This window comes from Aptenodytes patagonicus, chromosome 13, assembly GCF_965638725.1.
Source record: "Aptenodytes patagonicus chromosome 13, bAptPat1.pri.cur, whole genome shotgun sequence".
Lineage (NCBI taxonomy): Eukaryota > Metazoa > Chordata > Aves > Sphenisciformes > Spheniscidae > Aptenodytes > Aptenodytes patagonicus.
The window spans coordinates 8,764,868-8,784,573 of record NC_134961.1 but is presented as its reverse complement, the minus strand read 5'-3'; the positions used below and the strand labels follow the sequence as shown (position 1 = coordinate 8,784,573).

The following is a 19,706-nucleotide window of genomic DNA, read 5'->3' as shown; positions in this document are numbered from 1 at the left end:
AATGTATTTAATGTGTCCCTTTTCTTTCTGATGGCCTAGGGAACTTAATCCCACCCTGCAGATACACCTGTATGTACAAGACCCCTGGGAAAAGGCAGCCATATGGATGAACTCATCAAGTTGCTTCCTTAGAAAGTGGTCCTTGAAAGAACTGAAAGAATCAACATTTTGATTCACCTTCTCTTTTGCTTCCCCTTCCTCAAGGAAAATTGTATTTTCCTCTGGGAAATACAGGAATCTGTCACCACAGACAAATGGGAAACTGTGATTCATAAAGGTTACAGAGAGAAAATTCAATTTATTTTTCATTCTTTCTAAAGACAAAGTCATATCCCTTCTCGAATATCCCTTAACATCCTCTCAGAAATGGGATGACATCTGTCATTTAAGCTCTCTAAGTACTCTTGTCCCAGTTCCAACTTTTGGCTGTGGTAATCAGGTGATTAGGGAGAAACAAACTCATCCTAAGTTATGTCTTCAGAAACCATTTTTATGTGCAAATAAAAAAAAAATTGAATTCCTACCCAGGAGGCTTCCCTAATATAAATTATCTTTGAAGCATCTAGTGTCACTAGTATACGTAGTTCACCAGAGATATGCTGGTAACCCTGTCCACCTAGTTTGTTATATGCAGTGTGCTCATCCAGCTGTTGACAACGATACATTCAAAAGATAAGCCAAGCAACAGCAGTTTACCCAGCATGTCATTTAACCCTTTTGGTTTGTAGTCTTATCATTGATCATAATGACAAACGTAGGCTGGAAAAGAAATTTAAAATTAATGATTTTGAGTCTGATCACTTTCTTTTTTAGTTTTCAGAAGAATGCTCTTTGACGCAAGAGGTGTCGCTTGCCATTGGCTATCAAGGGTCAGTCTTGGGCTTTTTCAGGGGTCAGGTAGCTTATTTTTATGTGTGTGTTTTGATGCTGCTGTATTTGCTTTCATTATCTGTACTTAATTTTTTTGAGCTTCTAATCCAAGTGGTTACTGATAGGGCTACGTCTGCGCAATAAGTTAATGAGGTCTCAGATTTTAAGAAATGCATTAACCTGCCCTGCTACCACGTGAAAGTCTCGAGTCCTGAGCCTGCTGTTTGAGTGCTGGCTGTCAGGAAGCGGCATGGGCAAGCTGGTCCGCAAGAGAGTCAGGAGCTGAGGGTGACAGCAAGGCAGCAGCAAGGCCCTCCCTGATGAGGGACACAGTCCTACACTGTCCGAAGAAGAGGTATGCCCAATAGTCCGGTCATCACCAGACAAATCCATAGTGACCAGGCAGGTCCAAGCTAAAGCTAGGAGGCCAAGTCAGCAAGGTACAAGGCTGGGTGCAAGCGTACCTGCAAGATAGCTCAGGCAAGGACCAAGGTCCTGAGTTTAAATGCAGCTCCTCTGTCAATGGGTGGAGGCCCTGGATGAGGTTTCTCACACAGCTCTCAAGTTAGCTATTTTCCCAGCAGCCTGATCCAAGGTTATACAGCTGCACCACATCAGAGCTGACCTTGACCATAGGCAGTGACACCCAGGAGAGAGGAAGAGGCTGCAGAGCTCGCTGGTGAACTCCGGGCCCCAACACTGGCCTTTTGGCAGCACTGGCCCACGTTCCCGCTGGGGATGATGCTCTTCCAACTGTTCTGTGGAAGTAAATAGCAGCCAGGAGTTGATTTTGAGCATATGACACTGACCACGTCTTTGTTCATAGGAAAATTGGGAAGGCAAGAAGATGCTGCTGGTTTGCATCTAGGAAGGACTCAGTTCAGAGGCTTGAGAACAACGGTCTCTCCTGCCCCGCGCTCCTTTGCTGGCTCGGTCTCAGGGCAGGGCAGACAGTGAGTGCAAGGGCTTGCTAACAGCAGAATTACACACTGTTTATAGACATTCATTTGTAATGTTTGTAATAGCTAAAGCTCAGTTAATTTGGTGTGATTACATGTGCCAGAGTCTGCAGGCAGCTTGAAACAATAACTTTGAGAAATGCGAATTGCCTGTTTTATTCTCATACTGGCATTGCCTCTGATAAAACCTGGGAGAATACACTGTCTTTTTTTCCCTATCCTGTCTGCTGTTGACCAGAGATGCTGTGAATAACTGTCCAGCGTTGTCTGAAAATTTGCAGTAGAATTTAATTTAGATTGCCATATCACATTAACAAATCTTTCAACTGAGAACTGACCTGCAAGGGGAGTGTGAGAAGGGGAGACAGCTTCAGAGCTTGCAAGATCCCCATGGATATTGTATAACATCTTCTTCTTCTTCCAGTTGGAGATTGGAAAGGAAAAAATGTTTCCCATCCTGTATTTGAGTATAGCCTAAAATGTTAAAAAGTTGTAATAGACAGGTCAGGCTTTTACCTGCTGTAGCCTCATTTCAGTAACGTTTGTCCTTGCCTCATTTTCACCACACGTAAACTGGAGATAATGGTTCCTACGTCTTCTGTAGAGGTCTCTGGTGTGCTGGTAGAAGCAGTTATTGTTTTTCAAGAGCACTTTCTACTTACGCTTTCCAGTGGTAATAAATTGTACTTTTTAATGGTAGGAATAAAGGGTTTGTGCAGAATTAAATCAGCTTTTTTAAATGTTCCACTTTCCCTCTTTGCTGGGTTTTACATTTTATGCATTTGTATGCATAGAGGGGAATAGGAAACAACAGAAAAATTGTTGGCATTTAAAAACGTTTGTTTTAAAGCATTTTTGGTGACTCTAGTTCTCCTATATGAGATAAGAAACAGATTTGTTTGTAAGATGCTATTTTTTCTTTTTGTCTTTTACATTGGCTATTGCTATTAATTATTATGAGCAATAAATGTGATTTACTATAAAATATACAATTTTATGTCCACCGTGCTTTTGTGTTAAGGGAAGGTTCAACCATTTACCATTTTCAAAGACAGCTTTGAGTAGTTTAAAATGATTTGTAGTAGATTCTTAATGCCTGTCAGAAATCTGGTCATTTTTATCCTGCCCATAGTTACAAACCTAAAATTTGTGACCAGCCAAAAAATGGGACATGCAGAGAAACACTTAAAAGCCCACATTTCCAGACATTTTGGTACACATTGAAGTTGAAGCTTGTAAATTTTTCGATTTGTTATTTAAAAAAAAAAACTGCACACAAAAAACCCCCACAAAACCCACAAAAAAGAACCCCCCAAAAATCAACAACAAAGTCCCACCCTCAATTTGTGCATCATTGCTTGCTGGATTGAGGCTAAGCGGTAAGCAATGAAAGCATTAACCCAAAGCGATTTCCATGTTGTGTGAAATAAATTGCTTTACTAAACATATAAAGTTCTCAGTAGATATGTCTATAGTCCCTGTCTTATGTGTATACCACATGAGAGCACGGGGCAGCTCTTTATAGAGCCCCAGAACACTGCAGGTTACGTAGCCTGGACATGGTGCTGGTACCAGCAACTTTACACTGGGAAGTGCAGCCTTGCCTGCATTCCCTTCCAAGTATCGAGTTCTGGGGTGCAGTAAACGCTTGAGCATGAAGAGCTTTATTTGTAAGTTATGGTGGGCTCTGTTACAAGGCTGCGTTAAAGCATTTTGCTGAAAGACCAAGTAATCCTTTTCTTTTTCAAAAGTGCTAAGTGAAAATGCATTGATTTTTATTTTCTTTCAGCAACTTCAATAGCTGAAGATTATTACTATTTTTAAGAGTGATAGAGAAATGTCAAAAATGCTTCAGTTGTACTTTTATTTTTATATATCATCAGGTTTTTTTTCTTCAGGGTTTTTTTGGTTTGGGGCTACAGGCTTTGGAGGCAGTAGGAAGGCAAGATTATGGTTCATTTCAAAAAGCTGCTTGTATTTCTGAGTTTTCTCAGAGATTTTTGTGGTTCAGTAGGTAACACACTTTATTGTCTTAAATTTGGCCTATGCTGTAAAACTCTGGCTCCTGAATAACCAAATGGTCTGGCACACTTTAATCTCTTCTTTATAATTACTCTTGAAAGAAAGGAGGGGAGAGGAGAGAGATCAATTACGTGATACTCTGCAGGGTGTTTTCAGTAGCCTGTAGAGAGGCCAGCACTAGCTTTTGATATTACGTGTGACTTATTTAGTATTTTCTTTCACTGAAGATAAGTATGGATGCACTGAGTTTGCAGAACTAATACCACAATCAAAAAGCTGGACAGAAGTCACAAAGCAAAACTAGCCTGGCGTTGTAGGCTAATGGGCATCCTCTACAGAATTCAGGTTCCAGGTGCTAGCTACAGCCAGCTCTTCCCATCCTGGCTTCCAGTTTTGTTTTAGCTGCTTGGTATAATTTCAATCCATATCTAAATGCGTTTTATGTGTGTGTATAAGTGAAGCGATTCATCCTTCTTCATTCTGCGTAAGTAGTTTTAGGAGATTGTATGTGTATGAGAGAAAGCAAGTGACAGTGTTTTGTTGTCAAGTGGAACCTGCAACTTTTTCTTACTGTTTTAGTTGCTCTGACGTTTGATGGTTCTGCACTAACACAGCCCATTACATTCTGGATAGCAGAATCATATTGTTAAGTGTTATTTTTGGGGCAAATCTGAATAAAATGGGTTGATTAAATCTGAACAATGTTGTTGTGTTCTGCCTAATCACACGTTGCCAATTAATTTCAAACTGACAACCCAAGGACATTTTGGAAAGTGACAGCATGTTTCTAAACCTAGGGGTGAGTTTACTTCTTTAAACCGAAATGAGATAGATGTCACTTGCATCTCAACAATATATAAATTCATGTCTTAGACAATGGTGCATTTCCTAATGTACCATTTTCTCATTTTATCTTTCATTTATTCCCCCCTAATTTTCCTTATTAACTGCAATTCTGTTGTGACATCCTAATGTCCTATTATGATGATAGAAATTTCAGATAAGAAGCAGCATGAAATGCAAAGTTTTGGATGAGCTGGGAGACGAGCACTCTCTGGAAAGAAGCTTGTTTTCCACTATCAAAGCAATGAGTCCTTGTCACATGCAGGAGAGGCTGTTTACCATCCGAACAGCTGGAAACAGTGACCCAGCCCTTTTCTGAGAGGGGAAGAAGTCAATGCAAGATCGAAAAGACATCATACTCTTAAACGCCTCTCTTATCTGGGAGCAGCAGATAGGAAATCATAAGTACATTAATGCAAACAGCATTTGTACCGGCCAAGTAAGGTACAACTAACAATTTATTTTTAACAATGCTGACGCTACCCATACTGCAGAAATACTAACAAAGAGCCTTGAGTAATAACTTCCCCTTAGATTTCTTTTTACAGTACTTGCAGCATTCTCTGAGCGTGCATTTATAAACTGTGTATAAATAGGCAGATACAAAAACCTATTCCATCTTCCAGAGAAGAGATGCTCGTTTATTCTCGCTTCAGAAAATTAAATGCTTATCCATCTGTGGAATTATTTTTGAATGAATAAGTTTGTAGACTTTCTTTAGCTGGGTTATTGTTTGCTCTTTTGGAACATTCTTTGCTTTTACAGTTGTTTTGTTCTTGCTACAGAGGAAATACAGCAATGTGTATTTTTCTCCCTGCTGAGGTCTGAGGCAACCTTATATTATAAAATAACCAAAGATTGATAATCACAAAGGCTTGAAAGGGAAACCCTCACTTTATTTAGAAGAACATCTGTGCAATAAGGAGGGAGAAAAAAATCTTTCTTTTGATAGAAAAATATTTCTTCAGATTCCGAGCTCTGCTGTGCACATGATTTTGCCCCGCTTTTTTATTTTACAGTACTCTGAATATATAAATGAAATTTCGTTTGCTTCTGAATCTCTGTGACCTGAACAACTCTACTTTTGTTAAGGATTGTATCCTTTTATAGAAGCAAGGGGAAAAAGTAGCATGATGTGGTCAGGGGGATGGAGAACTTTAGACCATATGGAGTGGACCTGAGGCCCCTGATAACCTATTTCTCAAAATATTATTTTGACAAGTCATTCCATATGTTTGGTTGAGTTAGCTGTTGGAAGAAGGCTGTGGGGTATCTTCTTGTTTTTCAGATCTGCTCTCTTTATGTAAAGACTTGGAAATAGCAGAACTTTGGGAGCAAGGTAGCAATCTGGATCCCAAAACATGTTTCTCATAGATATAGAGATATATATATAACTAAAAATAGAATGCAGCAAGAGTTGACCTTGAGCTTAAAATGCTGCTCAGTGAGCGCATCTTGGTTTGAATAGTAGTTAAGCAACAAAGAAAAAACCTGCCTATTTAGTTCAATGTTATAAATATCTGTAGAAGTGCTCTCCTTAAGCCTTCATAAATTGTTCCATGCCTGTAGCGTCTAGGATCTGAGGACAGGTTTTTAAATGTAGTTGTGGTTTGTTTTTTTTTTTTTAAAGTTCAAATGATGTTTATATGTAGCAAATTTAAATCCCCATTCTTGGAGTGGATTTTTCTGGAGGAAGCTTTGATCAACACCTTGCTTATCCAGTAACTGCAAAAATGTACTTGCATGGCTTTAACTAAATGTCTCTTATGTACACTTTTTAGATAATGATGGCTGATTTGGTGGCCCGTACGCATTTACTGGCACCAAATGTCTGTGATGCAAAAGCCCTTCCTTTCGTTGTGAAGGACAGACCGACTGTGGAACGCTTTCAGATTTTTACTTTGCTTATTCTCGGTGAGGGCAGGTTTAAATTCTTTTCTCTAATCATTCAGGAAGACCACAGATTTTTAAACAAGCAGCCAGGTACAGTAGATATCCAGGCCTGAGGAAATCTCTCAAATCCACTAATATTTATTATTTTCATGTATTTGCCAGGTATCTAATAGCATTCTCCTGAATCTAAGTTGATGCTAGAAAACTCCAACTTTTTTTAAACTTGGAGCCTAACTGAAATTTAGTATTAATTTTAGCTTTATCAGGACTGTTTGTCAGATGATCAGTATATATGTGCAAGTGTCTGCTTCCAATGTACTGCACCACAACATCAGGTTCATTTAAAAAGATGCTACAGAGAAATGGATCTTAGAAACTCACGTATGATCAATTGTACGTATTTGTTTTGTGCTCTACAGAGCATATTTAATCTTAAGTCTTCCCTGTGAAAATAGTGCTTCAATTATTGTTGTCATTTCAGAAATGCCTTCAAGAATTTATTTTATAATTTTCCCCAAAGTCACTGCAGACCCTTTTCTTTATTTAAGTTCAATGAAGGATAGATGAGAATGTCTTTCTTTTTTCCTCTTCTTTTTTATCTTTTTTTTACCACCCTTTCATTTCTAAGAAGTGTTTAAACTTGTTACAAGTAGGAGAAGCAGCAACTAGGTTGTCAATTGTGTGATTTTTATTTGTGCCAAAGTAAGGAGTTAAGAAATGCATTTATAAAAAAAGATGAAGCTACATATGAAGATACATTTGAAAATAGAGGGCAGCATTTTATTGTCTCCCATTTCTCTTTCTTTCCTGCTGCTTGACAGTAAACCAGAATCTGCTGGTGCGAATTGCAGCATCTGAAATAGCAGCAGTTCTCTGATTCCTGTAACGCAGCCGTGTCCCCAGCTCAGCTTTCCTTCTTCATTTCTTCTCTCAGCTCTTGTCTCACCACTGAATTTTGCATTTCTGGAAATTATGATTAACTGACAGTTCTGGTTTATTTAACATCCAATTAGTGATGTGTGGTTTATTAACTTAATTACCTTTATTAAGAAAGCAAGAGGTAAATCTCCAGATACGTGAAGTGCCAAGGCTGTAAGATGTTAAAAGTTCCTTTTTGTCGTAAGAAGAAAGTGACTCTTGCTGCCTGCTGACGAAATCCATGCAACCACTGTCAGATCCCTCAAACCTGTTTCCTCCTCCTAAACGCATGCCTGTTTGTATTTAAGAGGATGCTTCTCTTATGATGCGCTAAAGTGCATCGTAAAAATATACAGCCTCTTAAAAATCATTTCCACCAATGAGTTATGTTAAAATCTTTTTAAATGTAAGCATATTTTGGATTATACTGCTAAAAACCCAAAGGTTCTGGATGCTGGCTGCAGAGGTGCTGCTTGCCCTGCTGGCTGGCTGCAGTGGGCTGCTGTACCTGTTGCCTCTCGCGTCACTTTGAAGATGACTGAGGCTAATAGATTCCGCTGCTAGGCCATGGATATTTTTTTTTCCTCCCTTTTTAACTGCTGTTGAATAAGATGACACACACTATCCACTTATATAGCCGATATTAAAGCTATCTGGTGAATTGAAAAGCCACCTGAGCGTTCTTTAGCTAGAATAGCTTGAGGCTATATATTTTTTCATGTTAAAAGCTCTAATGATGTGCTGGATGATAAGTTTCTAGGCAGAAAGAAACCCCTCACTGTGCATGGGGGAAGGTCAGGTCAGTGACAGAGACTGAACTTCCAAATTGCTCTTTTTGCGTGAGGAGTTGTGAGAAGGGAATTTCAGAGTGTTGGAGCAGAAATTTGGTCTGCTTTTGAATTTAGCTGCTGAATCATCACAGGGAGCTGTGTAACTAAGCAGTGGCTTAATTTCCTTAAAACTACATGGGACAACACTAGAAATTTATTTCTGAAGTAGTCCTAAGTTACAGAGTGGGTTTGTAGACCTCAGGTAGTAGGAAAGAGGAGGATCGAGTCTGCTTTGTGGAGGCCTCACCCCCAAACAGCAGTCGCTGGGTCACCTGCACTTAATGGCCTGTAGAAAAAGGGCCAAATCAGGAAAAAAAAGCTGGATCTCCCATCCTTGCCCCAGTCTATGGAGCAGAACTGGTGAGAGACAAGCTGGAGAGACTGTGTCACCATGAACCATCCCGGCCGTGGTGCCTCTTCTTGGGCATGGCAGTATTTGTTGTTTACAGAAATATATTTTCTGTTTGTAAATCAACTGTATCTGGGCCCCTGTCTCTCATTATGCCCAGGAATAGATCCTTAAAAACTCTCTACAAGGTTTTAGAAGCTTCTCAACCTGTATTTTAGGCTCTGTTTTATCTAATAAAATATATAAAGCTCCTCTTTGCTGTAGTATCTATGCACAAAAGGGTATAAGTCATCCTGTGGATAGAGTTGAGATCTCCATTAATCTTTCCCTAAGGCTAAGACTAACAGCTCTTGCAGTCTGTGTGAAAGTCCGTACAAAGAGGGGAAAAAAAAGCTGTTACAAACGTGGCTGTTATTTGTTTAAACATTTGGAAACATTTATAGTGTGATGCTAGCTTTTTTTTTACCCCTGCTCCTATTCTTTTGGTTGTATATATTTCAGTGAATCCTTTCAAACTTGCCAGACAAGAAAAGTTTAGCTTGTTTAGCTAAGTAAAATTAAGACTGTGACTGAGTATGATTGTTTTCTAGAAATACTTTAGAACGTAAACATCACAGAGGGAGAAAACAGCTATTTAAGCTAAAGGACAGCTTTGGCAGAACAACAAATGGGGTACATTGGCCACGAGTACATTTAAGCTGGAAATTAGGAGTGTTTTTAACAGGTTGAACAACGACCAGGAAAGTGGAGTTAAAAAAACCTCAATATTTTTACCACAGGCCCCAGTACATTTGGAATGGGATTGCTTGTTGGGATGTCAGAGAGACAGGGAACCAGGAGGTGCTTTCTAGTCCTCTGCTTCAAACAGCAGAAAGCTCCATACACATTTCTTCTTGCCAACATTTTGCATAATTGATATATTTTTTTCGTTTTCTCCTTTAAGGTTCTGTTTCTCTAATACTATATATCTACTTAAATTAGGAATGTGAGTATTTTCACTGTCTTCAAACTGACCAGCGAGTACCTGAAGTTAAGTGCATTTTGAACTGCTTGCAGAATTGCAAGTTTGACTGGTAGGTCAATTTCTTTGGGTAATTTTATTTTTCAAAGTTAAATGCATCAGAAGTACTGTTGTAACATGCGGTGTGTCACATGGGCCCAGAAGGGGTGGACAGAAAAGGAAAGAGTGCAGGGTTTCAGGCACTGCTTTATGGCATGGGCGAGTCAGCCGAGATTAATGTATGTGTGGCTTCCTCAACAATTGTTAACGAAATCTTTCATAATTGCTTCTCTTTGCCATGTCCCCCCTTGTACACTGGCTATTTAGTTTGCGATCTGCTTGCTGTATTTTGTTGGGGTATTATTCTATTATTCACCCCTTTTTGTTGTTGTTTGTTTGTTTACTTTACTTGCTGTGGAAATGAATCGTGTTTGATCTGATGTGGACAAAGCTTAGTCACGTTGACAAGAATATTATATTGAGTTAATAAATATAACTGACCGAGATTATTCACTTGTTTTGCTTGTATTGTGTTTTGTAAACATTTTTTTATATCTGGTGTTTTATTTACATGTCATGATGTCTGATGTCTGGATTGAGAGGAGGACTGTATATATAAGAATTCACTTGCTGTGATTGATTCAAACAACTAGGCCGTTTTCACTACAAGTTTGATCCACAAAGCTAAGTTTTTATGTTGTTGCTTATTTACTCTTTCGAGGCTAGAGTGTAGTTTCTCAAAGATTCAATATCAGAAATTATGCTAATATATACATTTTGAGGAGTCTTAAGATATCCTCGGGTACTGAAAAGTCATAATTCTTCATACACCAACTCTGTGCCATTAGATTGCTAATTATTTTGTAAATACGTACTTTTGACTCAAAAAAAACTCCATCTGGAGTTTTAATGTTATTCATCAAACTAAACAAATGTGACCAAGAATCCTCACAGGAAAGCGTCTGTTATTTTCCTTTACATCTAGAAATCTGAGCAGAGGCCTGTACAGTGCACGGCAATACCAAGCATTTCCCTTTTCTTGAAAATTAATACAGTCCTTGCTGGAATAAAAGTGAAAAAATGAAATGGTAACTTTTATCATCTTAACACTCTTTCATTGTATAACCAGTTAATAATCACTCTAATAAGTAGGGAACAACTAGACAAGCCATGTTTTAGGATAGAGTTTTATGATTGAGAAATATACTTTTTTTCATTATTTGCTCAATGCTTCTCTCTCGTGCCCGCAGGTGGTTGTCAGCATTTGCTAGTCTGTTGATCAGGCTCCAGTTCCTGTTGTGCATCTTGTACTGCAGAAGGGAAGGGAAGATAATCTATTATTGATCAGGATCCAATTCCTGTTGTGTATCTTGTACTGGAAAGGGAAAGGGGCATTAATCTGTTATGGGTTGATAATCCAAACCATCTGCAGGTTGTACCTGGAAAAAGTGAAATGTATTCCGTTAGACAGTTTGTATTTGTAAGGTCTTTTTTTTTTTCCCCTCAAGCAATCATAAGTGCTGTGTGGTTCTCATTTCTCCTCTTTTCTCATATTCCATGTTACATAGGCAGAGGTTGCACATTCTTGATGCCATAATGTTGAACTATTTATATGTAATATTCTTGCTATTTGTATTAGACTCTTATCTCCTATTCTGCTTTTTGCTAATATAGGTATACATCATTTGGTAACATGAAGCTTTGCATGTATCCTGCACAGTAATTGTGAAAGCGTTTCTGCATACTGTGCAAGTCTGAAAGTCTGTAGGAAGGTTATGGTGAAGGTTTTCTAATCTTTTTCTCCCAGGTTAGCTTCTAAACGGTTTTGAAGTTCTGTTGAAGTATTCAGTTTCTCCATTAGCTTGAGGGTAGCGTACTGGTGATTTTTTCTGCAAAGTGTTTGTCTGCCTTCGACAAATTTTGTAATATGAAGAAGTGAATCTATTTTTGGATACTGATTCCTGTGGGATTCCTTCTTCACTGAAAACAGGATGCTGAGAAGTAATTGCAGTAGTAACTAAGGGTAGGAATGACTAGCAGCCAACATCACATTGCAGGCTCTATCCCATACTAAGTAAATGAGGGTGATCTGAGTGATTATTTAGGCAATCCTCACTCCTCCTGCTCACGGTCACCTTGTTTGTATTAAGTGTTTTGAAAGGGTTGGGACCTATAAGCAATTTAATTGCTCAGCCTCAAAAATAAAACTTGCCGTTTTTCTCAAGTCTGAACTCAAGCTATTACTTCTTTCAAGAAATAAACACTTTCTCTTACCTTTTATTAAGGCTGGTTTGCACTGTATCTCTCTGAGATTAATTTGAGCATCCATTGAAGTAATACTCTCTTAATATTCTGCACCACAAAGAAAGATATAGGTAAACTTTGCATGCCATAATGTAAAATCTGGGAAAGGACCTGATGTTTCTATGTTTCTGAAGGGGAAATCACCTTTTGTATCTTCAGTCGTATGGCCTGAGTGAGATTTCTTCTCAGTTGGGAAAATGAAGCACCCAAGTGGCTTTGATAAAGTCTGTGATCTTTATAAACTGTAAATTACAATATTTAAAGTTCCCTGTACCTTACATGGCAATATACGTAGAGAGATAAAACTAGTCTTTTCAGAGATGATACGGCAGTCTACATAATTACTGTACTTAAATAATAGATTAAAAATTCTGCAGCTCATCAGTATTAAAAAATCAGTGTTACAGACCACTTGGGATGGGTTTCCTTCTTGGTCAGACAGGAGGAGAGAAGGGGGAAGTTCAGTGTGATCCAAGATCGGCGTTGTGCAGTCATGCGCAGCCACTGGTGATAAAAACGAATAGACCATGCAAGAGATGTTCACACTCTCTTTTCCTCTCTTCTCTCAATATATCTCTGCTTTGTGCAGAATTGCCAGATTCTTGAATGCCACAGTCTGGAGAGGAGTTCATGTTTAGAGGGAGAGAAAACCCCCAGATAGTCTCCTTTCCATTTTCTCTCTCTCTTCCCCCCCCGCCTCCCCCTCCCAATTTTTCTATTTTTTTGGCTCTTTTTTTCCCCCTCTTTTTAAAAAAGTCTAATATGGAAAAATAATATTTGTGCCAATTTACCTTAATATTTTGGGTGGTAAATAGCAGCAGTTCACCAACTGCTTCATGAGCAGCTGGGGATGAGGACCACTGAAACAGCTGCGAGATAAGCTCCCTCCGCTTGTCAGTCAGTGTCTTTGGTGTTATGGTAGTCAAGCTGCAAAGACTAGTTGGGGCTGGTCCTGAAGGCACTTCAGTTACTGGGCCCTAGTAGATACCGGTAATAATTAAGACAGTGTCTAATGAGAAGGTTTAGAAGCAAAGGGAAGATTGGAAATACTGAGAGTGCTGTGGCTAAAATAGGTACAATGTGAAAGCAAGCAGAGCGTGCTCTTTTTTGGAGAAAACTCTGGATTGGGACTCTTGCCTGTGGTAGTCCTTCTGTCCAGTCATCTATTAAGGACTAGAATCAGATTAAGAGCACATCCCTTCAGTGTTCTTCAAATGCTGTTCAGTCTTATCTCTGCAGCTTCCTACAAGTTCCCTGCAGACTTATTATGTCTAATAGTGAGGCATCCCTTGGCTACAGTTCTGGGGTCAGTGTTTTTCCCTAATGTTGCTTTGCTTTCTTAGCTGAGGCGAGGGGTTCAGAAAGCAGATAGAAAGGAAAGAAGATCTTTTCTTTCAGAAAAGATAGAATATGGGTGGGAATGGTGGTGCCCTATTAGCAAACTCATCTCACCATAACTGTGTTCTTGTATGCATTTGTATTGCTCTCCCATTTTAGTGTCTTTAACAAATATCTCCTTCAGAGAAACGGAAGCTCAATCATTAAAATAAAGGATATATGGGAAATTGAGTAGTTCTTAAATGATGTGAAACATCCATAGGGGAACAGGGGATGGCAGGGAGGGGAAATGGCCAGTGACAAGTGCAGAGAAGCTGCCTGAGGGAGGGGAGGCAGAGGAGGAAGAGGTGATGAAAATCCAGAAGGAAACAGCAGAGACCTAGAAAATGGGGACAAGAAAAAGTCTGATTAAGTAAAAAAGGAACAGTGAAGAAGAGAAAAAAAAATTCAATTGTTTTCTATGAAGGATTTTCAAAGAAAATATCTGTTTACTAACAATGACATTCTTCCTTGTACTTTAGTGTGGCACCAGTCAAGTAAAATCATGTCAAGTGTAGTGCATTAGGAGGTAGGAGAGGGATGGAGTGGCTTTATTGACAGGTAGGATAAGAAACTTGGAAAGTCTGGGTGGTTTTTCATTATCTGATTGTTTGAAATAGCTCTCTACCTTCTACAGCCCAACTGAAGTCTGATTTGCTGTGTCACATCATCAAAACAAAATCACAGTGTTACTCCTTACCTAGCTTAGGAGCCTAGCTACTCAGATATTCCAACCTGTGGATTTCTTACAAAAGGATGAGTTCTGAAAGGATGGGGCGGACACGCAGATCCCATGTTACAGCCCTACTGAGATTTTTTTACTCTAAAGTAAAACCAAATTCCTCCTTTGATATTTTGATTAGCCATGAAACAAAGCTGCAAACTACCTCCTGCAAAAGGAACCATGGGAATGTCCCTGTTGGGTTTTATTTGGCAGGATTGGGGCCAGAGTGAATTATGGCAGGTGGTTTCTTTGTACTGCAAAGGGAACCTTAAACTGTCTTTGAATATGAAATAGGAATATGCATGCTGTCTATGTACTGTTTAGATAATACTTTGAAATGTTGTTGTTTTCTGTATATGCTTGTTACATCTGCAGCTGACCTTTGTAGGTATATTACTTAGAATGCAAGTGCTAACCATTTTGATGAGCCCTCTGTATCACGTCGGTATTAGCTCAACATCTTTATCAAGAGCCTGCTTTTAATAGATTTGTTTCAGGGATGGTACAAAATGAAAATAAGCACATACTTTGTTTAGATTCTTGTTACCATCGGAAAGAAAGTCAAAGAAATCTTACGTTTTCCTGGTTGCAGGCGGAGTAACGTGCACTTTTATTTCCCATGCTTATCTGCTCACTGCACAAAGAGCCGCTCGCACATGGTGAACTCCTAGAGGTTACAACAAAGCTGGCTTCTCTTCGGCTGGTTTTAGTGGGGTTGAGCCATTCTTCAGGGAAGCTGATAAGTCAAACAAGTGGTTTTCCTCTTTTCCAGATGGAAATAAGAAATGATTACTGCCAAATTAGTAACTCGTTTGTTGATCATCTAGCATTTACTGTCGTAAACCTTCATCTTGTGCAGAAGTAGTGGTGAACAGTAATGCTGAAGTTATTTCTTCTCATCAGTAACAAGCAACTAATCTGCTGCTTGTTTCCTATTTTTTCAATTACTCTTTGGAAAATTCCTGCCATGAATACCTATAAGACCACCATGGAAATAATCTTAGAAAATAGATTTGCTACCTGATAGGATCATATTTCCAGGAATGTTGTTGAGCAGAAGTAAAAACTACTAAAAGCTTGTTTTTTGAGATCCCATGTGAATTGCATATAGATGCTGTGTCAGGTCAACAGAGCATATTTACGAGAAGAAATAAATATATGCTTACCACTTCCTTAAGTACTATTTTTGGATGCTTGAATTTATTCAGATGTGTGGGTGGTATTCTTAAAATTTTGAAATTATATTACATGCTTTCATCTCCCACAGTACGCTATTTGCTACCAATTACAAAAACATCAAAAGGTAAAAATTTTGTCATTCAGTAATTCAGAAATCTGCTAATCTTCTGAACTTTCTGAGCCCCATTACCAAAACCTTTGTCTATCCAACAAGTGAAATCAAATGTCAAATGGCTTTTGGCATGCTTGGTAGGAGATAAGCAAAGAACCTTCTATACATTTTCTATTCTTTAGGGAATTATCTTAAACATCAGGGTTCATACCTTGCACTTGCCAGTTTCCCGTTCTGCTTAATGGGCATGGGCTAGCCTCCTTTGCAGAAACATTTGATGAATGGGCTTGCTTTTTTCCATCAGTTTAGTTTTATTTTCATTACTTTTCCCTATAATTCGTTTATTGGATTCTGTATCTTTAGAGAATTTTATTACTCTGTTATTCAAGCTGAAAAATAGCTAATTTTTCTTTCCCAAATGAGTTGCTTGAAGCAAAGTACCTATGAATACATGGGTATTTTAATTCACTTACTAAATGTATACAGAGAAAATTTACAAGCAGCCTTTTTACCATTTTTTAAGTGTCTGCTGACTGTTGCATAAGCTAAATTATTTACAGTATGATGCCTCACAAAAGAGTAGCAGATTTGGGTTATTTACTTTCCTGATAAGAAAAAGGGATTGAAGTTGCTGTGATATGCTGCTTTGTTAATTTTATATTTGTTCCCCAGTGTGTAAAATCTTTTTAAAGAACTAACATGAGTATTGGCAGACTCTTTTGAAATGGTATGGAAGTGGTAAGATTAAACAAAACATGAAAAGGTCTTAAAATTATAAGTCAGCAAGTGTTTGATAAAAATAAAAGTGCTCAACAATAGAAAACCTTTAGGATGCTTAATTTATTTGCTCTCTCTTTGAGAATGGCCCCTGCACTCCATCTGGGAGTAGTTCTTGCGAGTTACGTGCTTTGAATGATACCAAGCTGGGTATATTGAAACAGTGTTTGTACAGTATAATGAAAGCCATCGAGAATGGTCATGCTGAAGATCTCCCCTTAATGAGGAGATTAAAATCCATGGTGAGGTTGAGGAGTGAAATTTGCAGCTGTGTCGCTTGACGAGATCCTTTGCCTGGAACGTGTCAGTCCTTGCTGTTTGCAGGTGTACAGAGTCTTCACAAGGTTTCTTGCTGCCCGTGCAGGTGCCACAGACCCGTCTGACACCGTGGCTCCCGTCATTGTAATCCCTCCACAGAATACAAGCATTGTAGCAGGGAAAAGTGAAATCACGCTGGAGTGTGTGGCCAATGCAAGGTATTGTAAAAGCAGTGGGGTTATAAGGAACTAATTTTAATGCACTGTCCTTTACTGAGAAGGACATAGGAAGTTATTTTCCATTTTTCTTATTATTTTAATGATTGAAGCAGAATGCAGCATGTAGCTTGCTCTTCAAAGTAACCTTATGAATAATCTTGTTTGTCCAACATTACTGAATTAAACATATTGATTTTTCTGGCCAAATAATGATATAGGCAGAGTCACTTTCCCCCCTGTTACTCACACGGTAAGGAAAAGAAGCATGGTGGTGTTCAATCAGCAGACATTATCTTAAGGAAAAAGTTATGTTAAGGGTTAATAATATTTCAGCTATATTGCCTATTGACATGAAAGGTGATATTGTTGAACAGTCTGTGCTTTCTAGTAAATAAATTAGCGAGGATCTCCTATGAAGTAATTTATTACAGATGCTCTCATTTTACAGTGATTATTGCTCAACTGTTCATAATGCACCATAATATAGAGTTCACAGCATTCCTCCTATGTTTCCATCTAGTTGGCCTTGAATAGCATTGAATTCCAGTGGAAATGAATAGTTGAGGTCCTTAGATGGTAAGAAGACCAACTGATTCGCTTTCCCCCCTGAGGGCAGAGATGTTCTCGATATGGTTAATATTGTTTTGATAATTGAGTTATAATGAAAGCACTTCCCGTGCAGCTGATTCCCATAGCGGTATTTACTCCTTTTGCTTAGAGAAATCAAATTATTAGCGCTAAAGTTCTATTGCTGTATCAATTAGCTGTACTTGCATAATGCCACTTGAGTAGTCTGTAGTCTTGATATGTAGAAGTTATATATGCATTTACTTCTTGATAGCGAATGTCAGGGATAGAGGAAACTTACGGAAGTTTTATAATCTGTATATAACTGCAGACAAGACTGTTCTGTAATATATATATTTTATTGTTGTATTCTTGTGTGTGTTTTTTTTTTTTTAAACCTCGGCAGACCTCTTGAGAGACTAAGCATGACCTGGAAGAGAAATGGAGTAAAAATAACCAGTGGCATTAGCAGTTTTGGGAGACGACTCACTATCACCAACCCAACCTCTGCTGATGTGGGGATGTACTTCTGTGAAGCAAAATTGAGAGACAGCACAGAGGAACCAGCAAGAGCGAAAGCCTTCCTTTCTATAATGGGTAATTCTCAAGGCAATGTGTTTTTTAGTAAAACAGGCTCTGGACTGAGGTATAATAGGAAATAAAATTGATATTTTAATATTTCATTGACCTTACATTTGAACCTTTCTTTGGAGAACGGAACAAAGGAGGTGAAAGAGGGTTATCTTCCACATTAATTCAGCTGTTCTTCCCCATGAATATAAATTCATCAAAAAGTTTGTGGTTTTTTTTTTAACACTGATGTGATTCTGAATCCCTTGTGAAACTATACGTTTAATCAGAAGTTGGGGAAATATAGTAGTAAAATCGTTATTGGGCAGCTTCCACATCTTGGCTCTTAGATGCAATAAATCCTGATTAACTCCCAGCTTACTTACATCTAGTTTTAATATGTCAAGTGCCTGTATTTCCGAAAGAAGCCTTTTAGGAGCACTTCTGTGCGTTGCCTGTTGCAAGTGCCAGTCAGGGGGCCAAGGACGTTCCTGAGCACAGAGGCAGGCGATATCATTACTGAGGTAACAAAAGGGAGAAGGAAATACCATTAAAATTGGTGTTACGTGCTAGACCTTTGACTCCAAGGGAAACTTGGGACTTAATATTTTTAAAGGGACATTAGTGCCCTTTCACTGCCTGTTTCCACCACCACCTCTGTGTTGGAGTTTTGCTGTAGCAAGGTTGTCATTTGGAAATGGTAGTTACAGTGCATGTCATGTCCTGATATAATAAAGCAAATTAGCACTCTGCACACAGTATAGAGTTTTTAGGACTTTTAGAATAAAAGAGATGTTTTAGAACAGACACATTTAGATGTTTTAAGCCAGAGCTGATTGTGTAAAGTCTAGCTTTTATGTAATAGTCCCAGTAATAACTGTGCAAGTGTCCTGGAGAGGTTATTGCTCTGGCAATGATACAAGTTTCAGTGTTGATCAGAAATCATGCACGTGCATTTCCGTAGTGCGTTGCAGTGGGAATTCAGCACACAATTCTCTACACTCTTCTAGCCTTCTGAAAATACAATTTTAAAGACTGCTCTATGGTCTGTATTCTACTAAAGCAATTTATAGTAGTTCATGCTAGATAAGAAAACAGCTCTTCTCTCTACAAAGCTCTGTTCCAGGTTCATTTGTAGCACTGTGTGTCTGTTATATTTATTACTTACTGGATGAAGTTTGGTTCCAGTCTTTTTCTTTGTACTCTGTTTCTTAGAATTATTACCTTGCGGCTTCCCTTCCCTTTAAGGAGCAGAGACGGATTTCACTTATTTATGGTTTTTGTTTAAACTCTCCCTTATTCATAAGATTTTATGGTAACTAGCTTCACTTTGCTGCTTTGCTGTCAGATCCAGCCTAATGCAATACTTAAGGCAGCCCCTCAGTTAATGTAAAAGATTCTTAAATACAGTTACAATAAAACTGAGAAACAGTCATTGGGGAATCATATTAAACTAGCAGTGCTGCCTTTCTTTAGTAGCTTATCTGCTCTCTGATTTTTTAAATGTTTTATTTATTTCTTACCCAGTTTTAGGGGGCTGTCAGGGAATGAAGTTATGAAAAGGCCTGTAGATAAGAACAAGCAGATGAAAGAAAGCAGAAACAAATTGGTTACCAATTACTTTTATTTCCTTCTGATGGAACAAGACACTTCAGTTGCAGGTGTTTACTCAATGTGTCAGCAAAGCCTGATAGATTTCTTTATTTATGAGTTTCTTGAGCTGCAGGATGGATCTCTAATTCTAAACAGAAAGCCAAATCAAAGGATTAGTAGTTAATGCATAACTTATATTCAGCCTTACAGTTCTTGGATGGTTTTGGCCATCGTTTAATTAGTCAAGGGACAGGTTCTAGAGGAAAGTGCAGACAAGATTGAAACCTAAGGGTTTTTGCAGTGTATCCCTCATAGCCTACTGGAGTAGTACTTACAGAAAATC

At 38.5% G+C, this 19,706-nt stretch overlaps 1 protein-coding gene across 4 annotated transcripts in view; it reads left to right on the top strand.

Annotated features, from left to right (window-relative positions):
• Window positions 1-19,706, top strand: part of SDK1 (sidekick cell adhesion molecule 1) — a 431,815-nt gene that overhangs the window by 247,607 nt on the left and 164,502 nt on the right. For all 4 annotated transcript variants that reach the window (XM_076350553.1, XM_076350555.1, XM_076350556.1 and 1 more), the window contains 2 exons: window positions 16,522-16,633; window positions 17,607-17,797. In XM_076350553.1, the coding sequence (XP_076206668.1) occupies window positions 16,522-16,633; window positions 17,607-17,797 (303 nt within the window). The remainder of the gene's footprint in view (window positions 1-16,521; window positions 16,634-17,606; window positions 17,798-19,706) is intronic.